Below are 16232 nucleotides of genomic sequence, written 5' to 3' on the forward strand. Positions count from 1 at the left end.
ATGCCCTTGTTGGAGCTCAGGCCTTCATCAATCGTCTATGGTTCGTTCTGGAGGTAGTTCTCACCTCAATCTTCATATGTCTTCCCTCAGGCGTTTGTGGTGGGTGATCATGTCGCTGGCAAGCTTCTGTGAGAGTGTTTGAACCTTTAAGAAGGTCCTGCTCAGTATAACTGGAATGTTCCTCCCAAAACTTAGACTTAATGGCGGGTCTGAGTCGGGTTTTCCTTTCATTATTTGTGGTTTCAATACGTTGGGGATACCGCATCCAGGTAGAGGTACGCTCTGTAGTGTAGAAGTGTTTCACTAGTGCCCCTGCAGGCCAAGAAGATGCAAGGCTGAGTAGTTTGTAGTTTGATTCTGCTGTAGTGATTTTGAATGATGCATAGTATAATAATGATGCATAAGCATATTTGTGATATGCTTATAATAAGAGAGATTAGAAGTCAGAGTAATTCTAGAGATGCATGATCTTGTCTGCCGACCGGGCTAGCTGGGTGGGTAAAGTGCCTGCCTGGCAACCCAAAGGTCGCGGGTTCGAATCCCGCCTCGGGCTTGGATCAAAGTACTGCAAAAACCTTGGGAGGTGCATTATGGCCACAGAAGCCGATGCCCCAACAACAAAAAAAAAAAAAAAAAAGATCTTGTCTAGAAATCTGAGTGCCGTCGAAGATAAGCACAGGGGCAGAAAAATCATTTTTTGGGAGATGTAAGACAGGACTGAGATGAAATAAGTTGTCTCATTGGAGAATTACCTGAAGTTCAGCATTTAAGGAACTTGTAGTGGATACTGAGAAGTTGAAACCGTTTGTGCAGGACAAGGTTTCTCAAACTGTAAGATGGAATGCAATGTGCTATAATTGGCAAAACTGTGGTTGGGATTTCAGTCAATGGAAGAAATCCATTAATATACAAGAGGAAAAGAGTAGGAGAAAGAACTGAACCTTACAGAACACCAGCATTAGTGAAGGTAATACACAGAGAGCCGTGTACCATCACCCGCAGTGAGCGGTAAGACTGGATACCCAATTACAAAAAAGAATTGGCAATCCATAATATCGAAGCTTATTTAGAAGACCGATATGCCAAGATATTTCTTATAGAGTTTTAGGCGCATCGGCAACATTGTGACGTATATAATATGTCTGTAAATTGAATGTGTATTCTCTTGTCGATTTGCTGTTTACTGGACAAAAAACCCGAACTTTCGAGAGGGGAAAAAAAAAAAAAAAAAAATCATGCTGCCTGAGACTGACTAACTAGGCCACATTGTGAAAAAGACCCATAAAATTCCTCCCTTCATTGACGGTATTCGAACTCGATCGAATTTTACACCAGGTGTGGAGGATGGTTATTATATCAACTGCGCTACCATGAGGGTCTATATGCCAAATGCGATCAAAAGCCTTTGAAATATCAATAGAAACTGCTTGAGTGTCACCAGCCTTTTCCATTGAATTTGTCCCTAGGAGGGTATGCACAAGTACCACCTTTGAAGCGAAAGGAATCGTACAGGGAATAACTAGGACAATATAGATGCGCAGTGGTGAATCAACCGATAATTGAGATTCTGTCAGAAAAAAAGTAAGTTGGGCCTGGCAGACTAAGTGGAAATGGACATAATTGAGATTGTAACTGAGACTATGCATATTTGTAAAATGAATGAGGAAGCGTTCGGGAAGTTTGGATCTTTTCGCAAATAAGTTTATTCTATTAGTCTGACTATTCATAATGTATTCAATGGTAATAAAAGGTGAGGAGGACATGTTGTATGAAGTCATAAAATATTTGGAGATGGCGTACACATATGGTGTAACAACAAGTCTACAGCTTCTATTTCAGAATGATCAAGGTGGCATCTTAATGCCAGCTGCCGAAGATGGGGCTAGGAATAACTATAGTGGAGAGAAATTGTACAGGCGTTAAGGTCATTCTTTAGCACACTCATATAATTCATGGTAACGACTGCTTACGCGAGCAGTGCGTTTCTTAGACCAATAGTTTGTTCATGAGAATGGGTGGAATTGTAGCGTTAATGCATCGTGGAATAGCTAGTGGATGCCTTGACACGTCTAAAGAAATTCTCTATATAACAGAAACTCTTTACTGACAACTATGATTTACCATGCGTTTCTCGCGCAGTACAAATTATACAGACTAGTACAGGGAAAAGAAGGGAAAAAAATTAAAGCCTGTTTCAAAGCTGGCTGCTTTATACTTTTTTCAATATTACAATGGATAACCCTTAGAGAATCCTAAGGAAATAGGGAAGCAATTGGGTAAGAAATATATGCATTTTTCCCCCGTACCATTAATATGAAATAAAAATCGGTCAATTAGTGTAGCATATATAATCACTAACGAACAGTTTCATTGTGTGCATCGCCCTCGTTACGACATTTAAAAAAATTGAACATTAGTGGTTACAACATACCAGTTAAACATGCAAGGGAAAATAATAATTGGTAATAATCAACAAGATGTCATGTCTCCTTATATACCTGGATCCTGGATGAAACGTCGCTAATTCCTTCGGCTGGCTCAAGGTTAACTGCTCCCCATTTCATTGCTGTTCTGCAGATGTTTCGTGAGCACAACCAACTTCCCTATAGTCGGCCTCCACAGTACAGGAAGACACTTCCCAAGAGTTGCTTATTTCACTACTACGAGTTTCCAAAAAGGAAATTTATGCTTTTCTTCATAAGAGGGGTAGTACAGACATTGGATTCCTCCAGTAACATATCTCGGCACTTATGCTATTACTGCTTCACAGACATCACCATTAGATAGATTAGTAAGAAATAACTAGGCACTTGTAGTGTGCAAACACAACAATTAACATCAAACGTTTTACGCAGAACAATTATTTCGGTGGACATTAAGCGAACTGCCTATTTCTATTCCATGTGTTAAGGATTCTCTAATCATCAAATAAAACATCTTCGTAATCTGCTTGCACAGATTTTCGTCAATCACAAAAATTAGGAAACTATTATTTTCTGATTTATAATTTCTTTAACCGTAAACTATAATATCAGTTTCATTTCCAGACTGTAAATAGTAGTAGTAGTAGTAGTGGCATGTGATGCAAGAAAACAAGTGTATGAGCTTATGCAGCATCACCAAAAAAAAAAAAAAAAAAAAAAAAAATACAAAACAATTCCCTCTAAATGTTTCTCCAGTTCCTCCTTAAATTTATTTCACCTATCAACTACCAAAACGACAGATGGAAGTTTGTTCCAGCAATTAATCACCCGCTGGCTAAATTGCCGCACATCTATTCTACATCTGTCTTTCCTCAATTTGAATTTATGCCCCCTTAGGTTCGTAATCTGAACAAGTGGAAGAATCCCATCATAATTCAGCGTGCTCAACCCATTTAAGGCCTGATACACCTCAATCAGATCACCTCGCAGGTGCCTAGTCTCCAGCCGCTGCAATTTGCAGAACTTAAGCCTCTCTTGGTAAGAGGATCTCTTCATTCCCCTCACCAATCTTGTTGCCCTTCTCTGTACACGCTCAAGCAAATCTACATACTTCCTAAAATGAGGCCTCCAGACCTGTACGCAGTACTCAAGGCGTTATATAATCTAAAATTAAGACAATCGGCTTTAGAATTAAAGAATGGCGTTTGGTTTGATAAAATTTATTTTCGAAAATTAAGTTTAAAGCATTTCAGTTATTCAACTATTTTCTAAAGTTTTCCAAAATGTTAAGATGGTCATTGCTGATTAAAAGTTCGGGCTCATGTGAAATTAATCATGGGATCCGAATTCCAAAACCAATAAAAACTGGAGTATAATGTTTGTATGTGTTGGAAAAACTTTTTGACAAAAGCTATATTTAATCTTATTTTGTATGCCAAATATCATATCAGCGTTACAGTTAATATCTTCCATTTCGGGCGGCACCTCCGTAGCCAGGTGGGCAGGAGCAGCGTTGTTTGTTATTTAGGAGCATTAGCAACTAAGGCCATATTGCTCCGGGATATGCGGTGGTCATTCCCGACCTTTCCGCATCCTCCATATTTGGTGGTGACGGGCTCGAACCCCGGTCTAATCAAGAAGCGTGTACTACGCACTGCTGCTCCTTCCCACCTGGCTAGGGAGGCGCGGGCAGGAGCAGCAGTGCATAGCACATGCTTCTTGATTAGACCGGGGTTCGAGCCCGTGACCATCAAATACGGAGGATGCTCCTAAAAAAATCAAATAACAACAAATAACATAACATCCATTTCGGGCATTGGATATAATATAGTTTTATTATATTATTTAATTTTACGACATGTAATTCTGTTTTTCTTTATTATGAATACTGTGTTCGTTTTATATATTTTGTATGCATTTATTAGTGTTTAATATTTGGTTGTCCATAGAACCAGATAAAATAAAATGGTCAAGCTGAAAACTATAAAATGCAAACCGTGTAAAAATTAAAAATCTTAACAAAACTTGTATTATGAAAATCACTAAAAGGTGTATTTCAGAAGTTTTCTGTATGACAATTCCAGTATACAAGGTGATTCACTACCAGTGCGACAAACTTGCACTGGTAGTGAAACCGGTTCCCGAGGCAGTAGGGTGGACGAGTATTCAAACGTTGAACTGGTCAACATGCACCTCGCGTATGGAGCTGCGGACTGTAACGGGCGCGCCGCTCTGTGCTTCTACCAGGAACGTTTCACGCACAGGCGTGCTCCTCATCATACGATTTTCGAACGTGTGCACAGAAGGTTACGTGAGACTGTTTTTTCACGAGAGGTACCATGAATCGAGAGCGAACGACGAGGAAGCCAGACAATGAGGAGAATGTCCTACGTCTTGCAGAAGGCAATCCGAGTACGAGTACTCGAGAGATAAGCCAACGATTGGATATTTCCCAATCCACTGTATGGAGGATACTGTCAACAAACCAAATGAGTTCATACCATCTGCAACGCGTCCAATCATTGGAGCCTGCGGATTATCCGCTCCGGAGGACTTTTGCTACTTGGTTTCTTCAACAGAAACGGTTCGCAAATGCTGACTTCCAGCGGGATCGCTGTTCACGCGACCTCCCGTTCAACGTCCTCTACCGCATGACGAAGGCATTTCGGACCCTGCAATGCTATGTAAATCCGATTCGTCTTTGTGCCCCCTACACCTCCTGCAAGTTTGTCGCACTGGTAGTGAATCACCCTGTATAATGGTTGACAACAGTGATCTATCCCCACCCCATTAAGTGGAGTTCTTATATTCCATCCATCGTATACTCACTGGCCAAAAAATTAGAAACCTTTATTTATTTTGTAATGCTATCTACTAGGGCCACCTTTTGCCCGAATTACAGCCCATACATGTCGTGGCATGGATTCCACTAGGTGTACGAGGGACTCCAGCTCCACATTTGAACGTTCTCCCATCAGGATATTTGTCAGCTGTTGTACCGTGGTTGGTATAGAACTGCAAAGCCGAAATAACCTTTCTAACATATCCCAGACATTTTTAATTGGCTTCAGCTTTAGAAAAATAGGCGGCCAGGATAAATGCTGGAAATCTTGCGAATGTTCTTAGACCCATTCAGATATATTTTGTGCATGGTAGATAGTTTCATTATTGCCTGGAAAGAATCCATCGCAATCCGGGTAAAAATGAAGCACTACAGGGTGAAGTTGATCCTATATGTTAGAAAGATATTCACTGGAGGTAACACGACCTTCTAGTGGAATGAGCGTATCCAGTCCGATAGATACGGATATCCCATGCCATGATGCCGCCTCTAGCCGCTCGAGTGCTGAATACCAGACAGTCGTGATGCATGGCTTCATGATACACTTTCACCCTACCTCTGGTGCAAAAAAAAAAAAAAAAAAAAAGTGGAAACTGAGACTCAAACCACATGATCTTTTTTCCAATCGACTGTGGAATACATGTACTTGATTTTTCCAGTATTCCACAGTCAATTCTTGGCGTTGGCAGCACCAATCCACATATGGTGCTGCCAAGGACGATTACGTCTCTACAACTAATTGTCTGCTTCAAGGATTAGGGAACGTTGATCTTGGTGGTGACTATGCTTGTCAGAGATAAATGTGGCTTACGGTTTTTATTGATTTCGTTTGTCTGTCATGCGTACAGTAACTGGAAGTACGGGGAACTTCTAAAATGATTCCTGTACGTTGTAACCATACATAAAAAAAAAACAAATAAAATATACAAAGTAAGTGCGCCAAAATCTAAACTGATTAAATAATAAATGTATAAATCTGCAGCCGTTTTCAATCCACTGCAGAATGGAGGCCTCCTCAACAAGCCACGTTGAGGGAAAGACCATATTTTCTACGCTGGTCCAGTGTGGATTGGAAGATCGGCCGTATTTAGCAGTCAGGGGCTTGAATCCCTGTTTACTCAAACAGCGTGTACTACAGTATTGCAGTCCGGCTCTTCACTACTCGGCTACGGCCACCTAATAAACTACTGGAGACCTGTGGAGAGGGGGTAACAAGCCCCTTTCCACCTGTGTGTGTCTAGTGGCGAAAGGTCACACATTTCACATCGTTTTATTGTGTTACCAGGACTTCGAGGGTGTAATATTAGATGTGACAAAAGGAAAACTATGAAGCCCCCCCCCAACAAGATCGTTCACCAGGGGCTCAAGCGGTTCAAAAGGGGCTCGCTAATACGTGATGGTTCTGTTGTAATTTATATCTTGTTTTAATTACTTTAATTTTAACCTTTTCAAGCTTTGTATATTTTATATATTACCGTACTTGTAATTTTAAATCTTTTGCGCATATGATTTAACTTCATAATTTGGAAGAGCACGCTAAGATACCCGCTCAACTATTTTTAAAATTAAATGTAACAATTTTCATTTCAACAGACTGGGGTATAACTTAAATCAATAATACAATACAGAATGGGACATCGATTATGATACAAAATATCACAGTAGATGCAAAAGTTAATTGTTGTTGGTGGTAGTTTTTAAAATGCATCAGCATCTTAAGCTATGTAAACACACACTTAACAAACCGTGTGTTTACCAACAACCTATTCCTTCGCTTGTGATCAGTCTCAACTGAGGGAGCATTTAAAGGGTTCCTCCCGTCTCCGTACCCAGACTTCTCGAAACAAGTGATAAAACCAATATATACTGTCATGGAGTACCAGCTAGATCTGAAGAACGGAAACTGTAATTAAATTCACCCCAAAATATATTTCTAAAAAGCCTCACTGTTGCGTGAAACGTGTGAGAGTAGACCAATCGTGAAGATTGCTTGACATTTTTCTTTTAACAGTAATCACTCGACCAAAAAGAAAATCCGTATTGTCAACTATAACAATTTCCTGTAGAAAACATACATAATTATCCAACCTATATTAAGGATGCAAAAATACAGTTTAATTAGATTTTCAGGAATAATTATACATAGGCTCATAACTATTTTGCACATAACTTCATTTATCACTGTGAAGTATTTTATATCAAGGATGGAAAAAAACTTACCACCAAAGTAAAGAAAATAGTGGACTTTAAGGGGTAGAAAACGCATATTGATTCCACATCGACGGTGACTCTTCTTTTTTTCTTTCTCTGCCATTCTTCAACTTATTCTGACCTAGGACAAAGGCAACGCTACTATTAGATCAATAATGAAAGAGGTGTTAAAGTATCACAGTATCATTGACGTACACAAAATATGTAGCAATAAATTAAAAAATTGTGACAGAGTTAATTACAGCAGCTATATAAATATTGGAGTGTTAATGAACATGAATCTTAAGCCCTTGTTATTAACGACTGGGTTGGTTTATTTAACTTCAGCTCAGCCCGGTACAAAATATGTTTTCACTATCGTTAACGCAACTAGATCATTAGAGACGCTTGAACTATCCAAACTTGTAATTTTTAGGAATATCGCTAACAAATACAAGTATAGCTGGTTTCACGAGTCGATTTTAAAGTTTGAGAAATTAGAATTATTTAGCGTTTTTTTTTTTTTTTTTGCGCATTAGCAACAAACGCTGTTATGCGCCATGGCAAGATATGAGGATTATTACCCAAAGTTAAAAGAATCGACATCGACCTATTATTATTAGTAGTAGCAACAGCAGTGGCATATGGTGCAAGAAAGCAAGCTTATAGAGCATCAGCCAAAAAAAAAAGAAAAAAAAAACCTCCCACATCACCAGTCCATCCCCTCCAACCAATTCAAACTATCCATTTCCACAACAACAGATGGAAGTTTGTTCCAGCAGTCAACCACCTGCACGGCTATCCTGCAACCATTCCTTCCTCAATTTGATTTTTGTTCCCTCATGTGTAGCGTGTGTTTAGGGTCGAACGGCACCAGGGTTTCCCCCATTTCAGCGTAGTTTTCATTGTGATTGATACAGTTCGCTGTAGAGGCCAGAGATTTAAAAGTGCATGGATCTTGAGATGTGTAATGTAGTGTACCGTTGTTCTTCTGACCGGTCTCTGTCTCCTCCCCTCCCCTCCCTGTCTCCCCCATACTTCGCTTGGTGGGGTTCGTCCCCACTGACCTCTTTGGGGATGTCTACTCTATCATCTCATCCTTTTACCTGTTTCCCCCCCAGTCTCCCCCACTCTAACTAAACCGACTAAGTATGCCCCTAACGATGCCGCCAAATTGTAATCAGCGTCAAAAAATTCTCGTAAATCTCTTTCGACCTTTCCAAATTGTAGTGTTCAAACCCCCCCCCCCCCATTTTTTTTTTTAGGCCTTGCCAATGAATCCTTGGAAAATAGGTGGCGGGACCTGCCAGAGTACTTAAATAATCTACTGGGTGCCTGACCTGCCTCCTCGTGGCAAAGTGTGGGCAACGGTGGGTCCCAATAGGGGCCCAACGGCTAAATTGTCAGAGAAACAACAGAACATAACACTACACACTTTTTAAATCTCTAGCCTCCAGAGTTCTGTGTCACTTACAAAGAATACAACGCGGAGATGGGGGGCAACCCCCGCTGCCGTCAGACAACTAACACACTTTGCACTTTGTTCTTCTGGCCGTTTAGCCGCCAGATCCCTGCTGAGGCTCGAGGTTGCCCACGCTTCGCCCCCGTGGGGGCAGACCAGATACCCCGTAGTTTGAATTTTACTCTGGCAGATCCTGCCACTTAGTTTCTTGGGATTTCGGTGGCTAGAACAACAACACACACACACACACACACACACACACACACACACACACACACACACACTTCCGAAAGAGTGGGCAAAATCATAATTTGGAAATTCATGATTTGGATGTGTGGGGCATTCGCTAGTATGCAGATAGAGGGGGGGGGACTGAATGCGTGTAGTCTGAACAAGAGGAAGAATGCCAACAGCATTGAGTTTGCTCAATTCATTCAAAGGCTGAAAACCTCAATCAGATCACCTCGCAGTCTACTCTGCAGTCGTTGCAAAATGAAGCCTTTCTTGGTAAGACCACCCTTTCGTTCCCTTCTCTGCTCCCGTTCCAACAGATCTACATCTTTCCTAAAATGAGACCTACGTACAGTACTCAAGATGCGGCCCAACCATTGCCTTCTACAATGGGATAACCACTTCCTTATCACTGCTAGTAAAGTTCCTGTAATACAGAAATACCAATTTTAAATTTCACAGTTCTTACTACTATAGTTACTTCTAGCAATTTCCTTATTTAATGGTATGTAATAACGATCATACTAATATATCATTATTGTATAAATAGTTAATTTCATTTCATTTTGAAAATAAGTGAAATCTAACTTGAATGCATTGTGTATTCAGTAAATGTAATTTTGGGTATTTCAGCTTGTAGATTAAGCTATAGCAGTGGCGAAACTACTGTAACGCCAGTTCCTCCACCAACACAGGGAAGTCCAAAAATTCATTTCATTTGGATGAACCATCAGCAGTCATCCCCGTGCTCTCGCACATATAAGTCTTGTTCTCGACTGTGTTTATCAACTTAACCATTATTATACAGTTAGTTATTACAAACACCAATAGAGATCCACAACACAAAAGAAATAAAAACTAACCAAAAAACATTTGACACGATGATCATTTAGCCTCGCAGCAGGGGCGGGCACTCACGTTACACCCACAAGGAGCTAGGTCCGAAAGGTCGGGGAGAATTGGTTGGTTGGGCGTTGTTGTTAAAGAGAACGGGGGGGGGGGATATGTCATTAATCTCGTGAAGGACGAGAATTCGTAATTTCCACTGAGCCTTAGTTAAGGAGCTTAGTTAAGGAAAACGACCAATTTGATATTAAAAAAATAATTTACTGAATATGCAAACTTCAGTTTTGAACCTGTGAAATTACTGACAGAAAAGGAGATTTCCTGTATCACATTATCTCAATTCATTTGTTGATGCGAAAGAATATTTTTTTTTATTGAGATGCACGCGTTTCCTCTATCAATCGACGCCTTAAACATCATTTAGAAAATTAAAGCATTCACTGGAACAGGTTTATATTTTCACCTTGCGATACGCTTGACTAATGAAAAATAAAAGGAAAGCCAGTAGGAAGAAGGAAAAGGAAGTGTGCGGTAGTTCTAGGGGAAGTACTACTTTCCTTTAATTCTGAAGTTGTTCACTGAAAATTATTCCTGAGGCCGCATCTCGTATTTATGTAGCTGTGACCATGTCGACGATAGCAACCCAACTGTATTGTACCCCAGTATTTCTGTCCATAAGTTACTGAAGATCTCACTTTGTTTTTGTACTAAATGTCATCAGAATTCTAAGGTGCATCTTCCAGTGCACAAACAACGATTGAAGTTTTCACCCACCTTACTTGCATTGCTGTTTGTAAAAAAAAAAAAAAATTATGACAGCCAGCAAACAAAAACTTATATATATAAAAGAGCAGAAAAAATTTTGGCGCCTTCGTAGCCAGGAGCAGCAGTGCGTAGCACACGCTTCTTGATTAGACCGGGGTTTGAGCCCGTGACCACCAAATACGAAGGATGCGGAAAGGTCAGGGAATGATCACCGCATATCCCCGGAGCAATATGGCCTTAGTTGCTAATGCTCCTAAAAAAAAAAAAAAAAACCCCAAATAACAATAACAAAGTTTTCTAAGCGCTCCACCAGCACGGTGCGCAAATTCTTCAAGTGCATTTTCCTAAAACAGATGTGACAATTGCAATGCTCGTATCCAGACACCCTAAACTAATGCATAAGTATTTTATATAGCAGCCATTACTGTTGCAAAATTTTGCAGCAGAAATTAAGAGTTGCCTCATGGGGTTATTTTATTTAGTTTTCATTTTTCTTTAAAGGCAATTTTTATAGATAGCTGTAGAAATTAAAAATTTCGTAGCATACAAAAATCGGAAAATAGATGAAATCACAGTAACAGATGAAGCAGCAAAGTCGCGAAATGGTTGAAATATTATACAGTATATACCATTATGGATGTGTGCGTGATAAGTTGCAGTTGAATTTTTCTCAAAATGCTTAAATTTAGTCACACTATTATAACTTTCATATCTTGCCAAAATCTTCAAATAACAATATTTAATAACCATAAACTGAAAGCGTATTTTCCCATACTTTTGTTGGCGGTCTTATTCGATAAACTAATTGAAGGCCACTTCCAAAGTGTAAAACTTTACCCCATTATTTATTTTATTTTTTTATTAGCTTTAGCTTTTTTATATTTTCGTTTAGAAAAAATTTCTGTGCAATCTTCATTTTGCTATACTGTATTGATTTGAGATGTCGGAAGTGAAAAATGCAGCAGTCTGGTTTTCTGCAGTTAACCTTTACGATTATCATTAGGGCCATGTCAAGACTTAAACAGGCGGAGTTTTATCGATGCAAACTATAAAATGCCGCCCTCCTTCCAAACATGAAGCGGTCGCTTCCAGTATTTCATGTTAACACGGTCCTCATTACGGTATGTGGCATTTGTGTGTGGCTGAATTATTTGGAAACACTTTCCACATGTTCCGATGGAATTTCCTAGTTAAACAAGGAAATACATACAAAGGAAGGAAAAACTGAATGGAAAATATCGCCAAAAATATTATCACACTGAAAATGTTAAAATAATTACGCAATCATAAAAATTACTGAGACCACAAACAGAAGAGGCAGGGTTAAATGACGAAAGCGACTTTTTTTTTTTTCTCCTCACATCAACAGCCCGGTGATCCGTTGGCACGACATGGTATGTCCTTTAAACACAACCTAGCTTTGTTATTCAGAAGATTGATAACTTACAGTTACTGGCAAGTGCCGAATCCAGGAATTACACAGAATGCCCGGTAGAGTATGAAAAACTTCATTTTCATAGATTGCCTAGGCAATATATAAAATTCATAGGCATTGTATACAATGCCTAAGCAAAGCATGAAAAAAAAAAATTTGTTTTTTCATAAATGTATCTCGAAAAATTAGAATCGCCCTATGATCTGTTATGTGAGTGAATCACAGTTCTTGATTTTCAAACAAGAGCATATGGGGGGTGGGGATTCTACTCCCCATATTTTGCTGTAAACGAATCGGAAGGCATATGAATCGACATCCTAAGTGAATGAATATGAAATAAACTTTCATTTAATCTCTGCAGCGTCGGATGAAACTACCAGTTTTTCCTTACCACAGAACCAGCCTCAAATTTCTGGGATCTCTGACCTGACGCACCCATGCACAATCCTTGGGGTCAACTCCAACGCTGCTGCTTAAGTCACTACCGGCCATTCAAATATTGGAATCAGAGTTGATATGTATAGATTTGCAACCCAATCTGGATATAGACGCTCAGCAACTGTCCGCTTTACTCAGTATGTAAACAGCTCGTCTTTGATTGCACTCGTGTGTGTCCTTCAGATCCTAGTAATGAAGCCTAAAGCAGTTGTCCACCAAAACGAGTGCGCGTGCTTCTCCAATCCAATTGATAAACTATCTAATTGGGAACTGGTACAAAAAATTAATAAATTTTCTGTTTATACTCCGGGACGACCACACGGTCAGAGGAGTTCACAAGGTAGAGATTCACAAGAAACAGCACCGTATTCAGCAGTCACGGGCTTGAACCAGGGTCACTCAAGGGACGTGTACTTATGCACCCGCTCGCATGACCACTCGGCTACGGCGGCCTAGCTATGACGTAAAAAAAACTAACAGTGGCTGTTGTTTAAATTGAAATTTATTTTTGTGTATTTTTTCTAATTTTATGTAATGTTAATATCACACAATTTGCCCTTAACTATAATTTACCTTTCCACTTTTAGAAAATTGCTAACCTATTTTATATTACACCTAACTTTCCATTATTGACTATTAACATAACCTATGAATATCCTCATTGCTAATCTCTAATTGTATGTTGAGGTATACTCAACTTGTCAAATCCGTAGCCTTGTAGACTGTGATGGGTATTTATTGCCCACTGTACCTGGTTATGTGCAATGAAAGATTATTTTTTTTAATTCGACTCTATTGTGAGAGCATTGCTTGAAAAACGTTACTTTTATAAGTTACCGTAGATCAAAATAAAATCAAATTATTTTAAAAATAATAATAATTTTTGATTTTGAAAACATTCAACGTTTTTCCACTTATAGTCGAGTATCTACGGTAAACGATTTTCACCATGCATAAGAAATTATCAACGATATTCTGCTACGGTGAATCTACTAAACATTTACTACATTTACTAGTTCAATTAATTTTACTAAAAAAGACAATTTATAGCTTAATTTCGTAATGCTTTATGGCTGAAGCATTCTACGCATACAAAAGTACACTCATTTGAAATTCTGATAATGATAAAAACGTGAAATAAATATTTATAGCCTTTAATTCTCTTCTTAAGCAAATGCACGCTAGCCTGTTTGTTAAAGCGGTGGAAAAGAAAGAGGCAGGGGGACGGAATAGCATCATTTCCTCTATAAAAGATGCTAAAACAAATACTTAAGGCGTTTCAAGACTACGGAAAAGGTTTAAAAATATTGTATCAGTCGTAACAAACCTTATTTTTTGCTATAGTAGATTAAAGAGAATCCCCATTTCCCCTAAGAAAATGAGTTTTTCTGTAATGGGATGTAAAGCATGATAGACCAAACTGTGCTTCATAAAAAAAATTAAAATAAAATCGAAATGCAAAACTTCAGTTTGTCTCAACCTACATAGAAAAAGTTTCCGTATTTGCAAATAAATAAATACACAGAATTAAAGTTCTGCTATTATTAATAATTTAAAAATATTGTAATAGCTCTATTACTAGACAGTATTCCCCCCTATTACCTGTTGTTCAGCTAAGAATTACCGCCGAGAGGCGAACGGCCTGAGTAGGTACATAAATTCCACAAATGAAACAGTGAATATTCTCACTGTTTGCAGTAGTTGGCTTACTATTTTGCTAGATGAAAAATCGAATTTCCTGGAGGGAACAACTATGCAACCCTCTCCTGAGACGACCGACTAACACAGCCACTGTGTGAAAAAAAGCCAATTATCATTCCTTCCGTTTCGAACTCTATTTTCCTTAGATGTGAAGGGCAGCGATTATAATTATCTAACGTACAAACTGCGAGGGTCATTGCATGTCCTATAGGAATCAAATGCGTGAGTGAGACACACACCACACACTCGCACATGTTATCTTTATGGATTTTGACCACGTCTAATAAGTGACTAAAGACATTCCTAGAAAGCAATTTGAAAACATAACCAGTGTCTCAGCTAGTGTTACTGGACGCTGCCAAGTGGTCCAAGTAAAAGAGCAAGTAGTACACGAGTTTGAGTTATCATGAACTGTCTTCAGCCATTTAGCGTTGGGCTCGAACCACTTAGCGTGGTTAGAGTCCACGTCAAATACGATTAATGATAATACTGTTAAAATGACTAGTTTTAAACGTCTCCTAAACTATGTGGTCGTACTGGAGTACAAACAACGTTTATTCTTTCCAGCTGGTATATGGCTACCTAAAATCTACTCGGCAGTCCAACTTGGTGTGAACGAATAGAACAAGATACACTTCGCATTTGCATACACTATTTAAAAAAATAAGCCAAAAGAAATTATTATATTAACATAAATGTGTAATATCTATCTCTACTTATTGTAAATTAACGCCAACTCGAATGAGAGATTACTATGTAGCGGTTGACTTTAATATAGTAGCACAATCAGCTATCTATGGCTCCAAACCATATTTATTACCATACAGAAAGTCATTGACAGATGAAAAACAATTTTGATATGGTGGACTAAAAGTAATCGTAAAGAAACCTACTGCGGACTTAATCAATGTTGAAGATGACCATTACTAAATTTTACCATATTTAACAATTAATATACAGTATTTTCTGAATATTGGAAATCGCAAAGTACGATGCTTCTGCCCTATTTTCTCTTATAAACTGAACTCCACACGAAAGACTTATCATACAGTACACTAAAAAGTAACCTAGAACCTTTCAAACTGACAGCACGTATGGAGTCACTCTTAGTTCGATCGGATTTTCATTTTAATTTCATTAAATGAAAATCCGATTTCGAATTTTCACTTAATCTAACTACAAATTATATTAGTGAGGTCTTGACGGATTTTATAAATAAAAATAAAAGAAAAATGCCATATGAACCTTACCTTGCAAGATGAGCACCACCGAATTGCTGAACTTATGATGACTATTACCAGTATGATTCTGGTTCAGACTTCGCGCAGTCCATAGATGTAGTATAGATAAAAAGGAAAAGAGAGAAAAAAAAAGAATTGCGTAAGTAGCTGGGCCTATTGGACGGTTTTGTGTGGCTACCTTGACCTTGAAAGTAAGAGAGTTGCTCCAGGTTCTACGACGTATTACTTAAGGTAGAACAGTGCGTTGGAGCAGGTGAGCTAAGCGTCATCTCACAGGAAATTTCTCAGAAGTTGGCAAAAGGCGCTGAAAACTGTGTCGACAATCCCGTTTAATCATTTACTTCACATTAGGTGGCAAATCTGCGACCAGTTATTTACACCTAATCCTATTTAAAAAAAAAAAAACAACGGAATCTTTTACATATTCATAACTTTCAAGTTACCAAGACGATTTCCTGTATACTTTACCTGTTAACTGTGCAGGTATTGCATATTTCGTTATTAAATATTTTTCGAAAATCAAAATTCCCCTTAACACATGCAGTTTCTTGTTGATATAAGGAATTTCGTGAAGAAGGGCTTGGCAAGGGGAAAATATACAGACCACTCCCTTTCAGATTTGTATGATAAAATACAGGATTTCTCCAGAACTGACCTT

General features: G+C 38.7%; 1 protein-coding gene across 5 annotated transcripts in view; it reads right to left on the minus strand.

Moving 5' to 3' along the window:
* Positions 1–16232, minus strand: part of LOC150090801 (major facilitator superfamily domain-containing protein 6-like) — a 63889-nt gene that overhangs the window by 21952 nt on the left and 25705 nt on the right. For 2 of the 5 annotated variants that reach the window (XM_090372897.1, XM_090372888.1), the window contains exon 2: positions 7486–7597. In XM_090372897.1, coding sequence (XP_090229023.1) covers positions 7486–7579 — 94 coding nt within the window. In that variant the 5' untranslated portion in view covers positions 7580–7597. Of the gene's footprint in view, positions 1–7485; positions 7598–14234; positions 14261–15583; positions 15627–16232 lie in introns of those variants that run through there. The other 3 variants (XM_090372907.1, XM_090372916.1, XM_090372923.1) reach the window with 3 other exon arrangements.

This window comes from Mastigoproctus giganteus, chromosome 1 (assembly GCF_048544385.1).
Source record: "Mastigoproctus giganteus isolate SK-2022 chromosome 1, ASM4854438v1, whole genome shotgun sequence".
Taxonomy (NCBI): Eukaryota; Metazoa; Arthropoda; class Arachnida; order Uropygi; family Thelyphonidae; genus Mastigoproctus; species Mastigoproctus giganteus.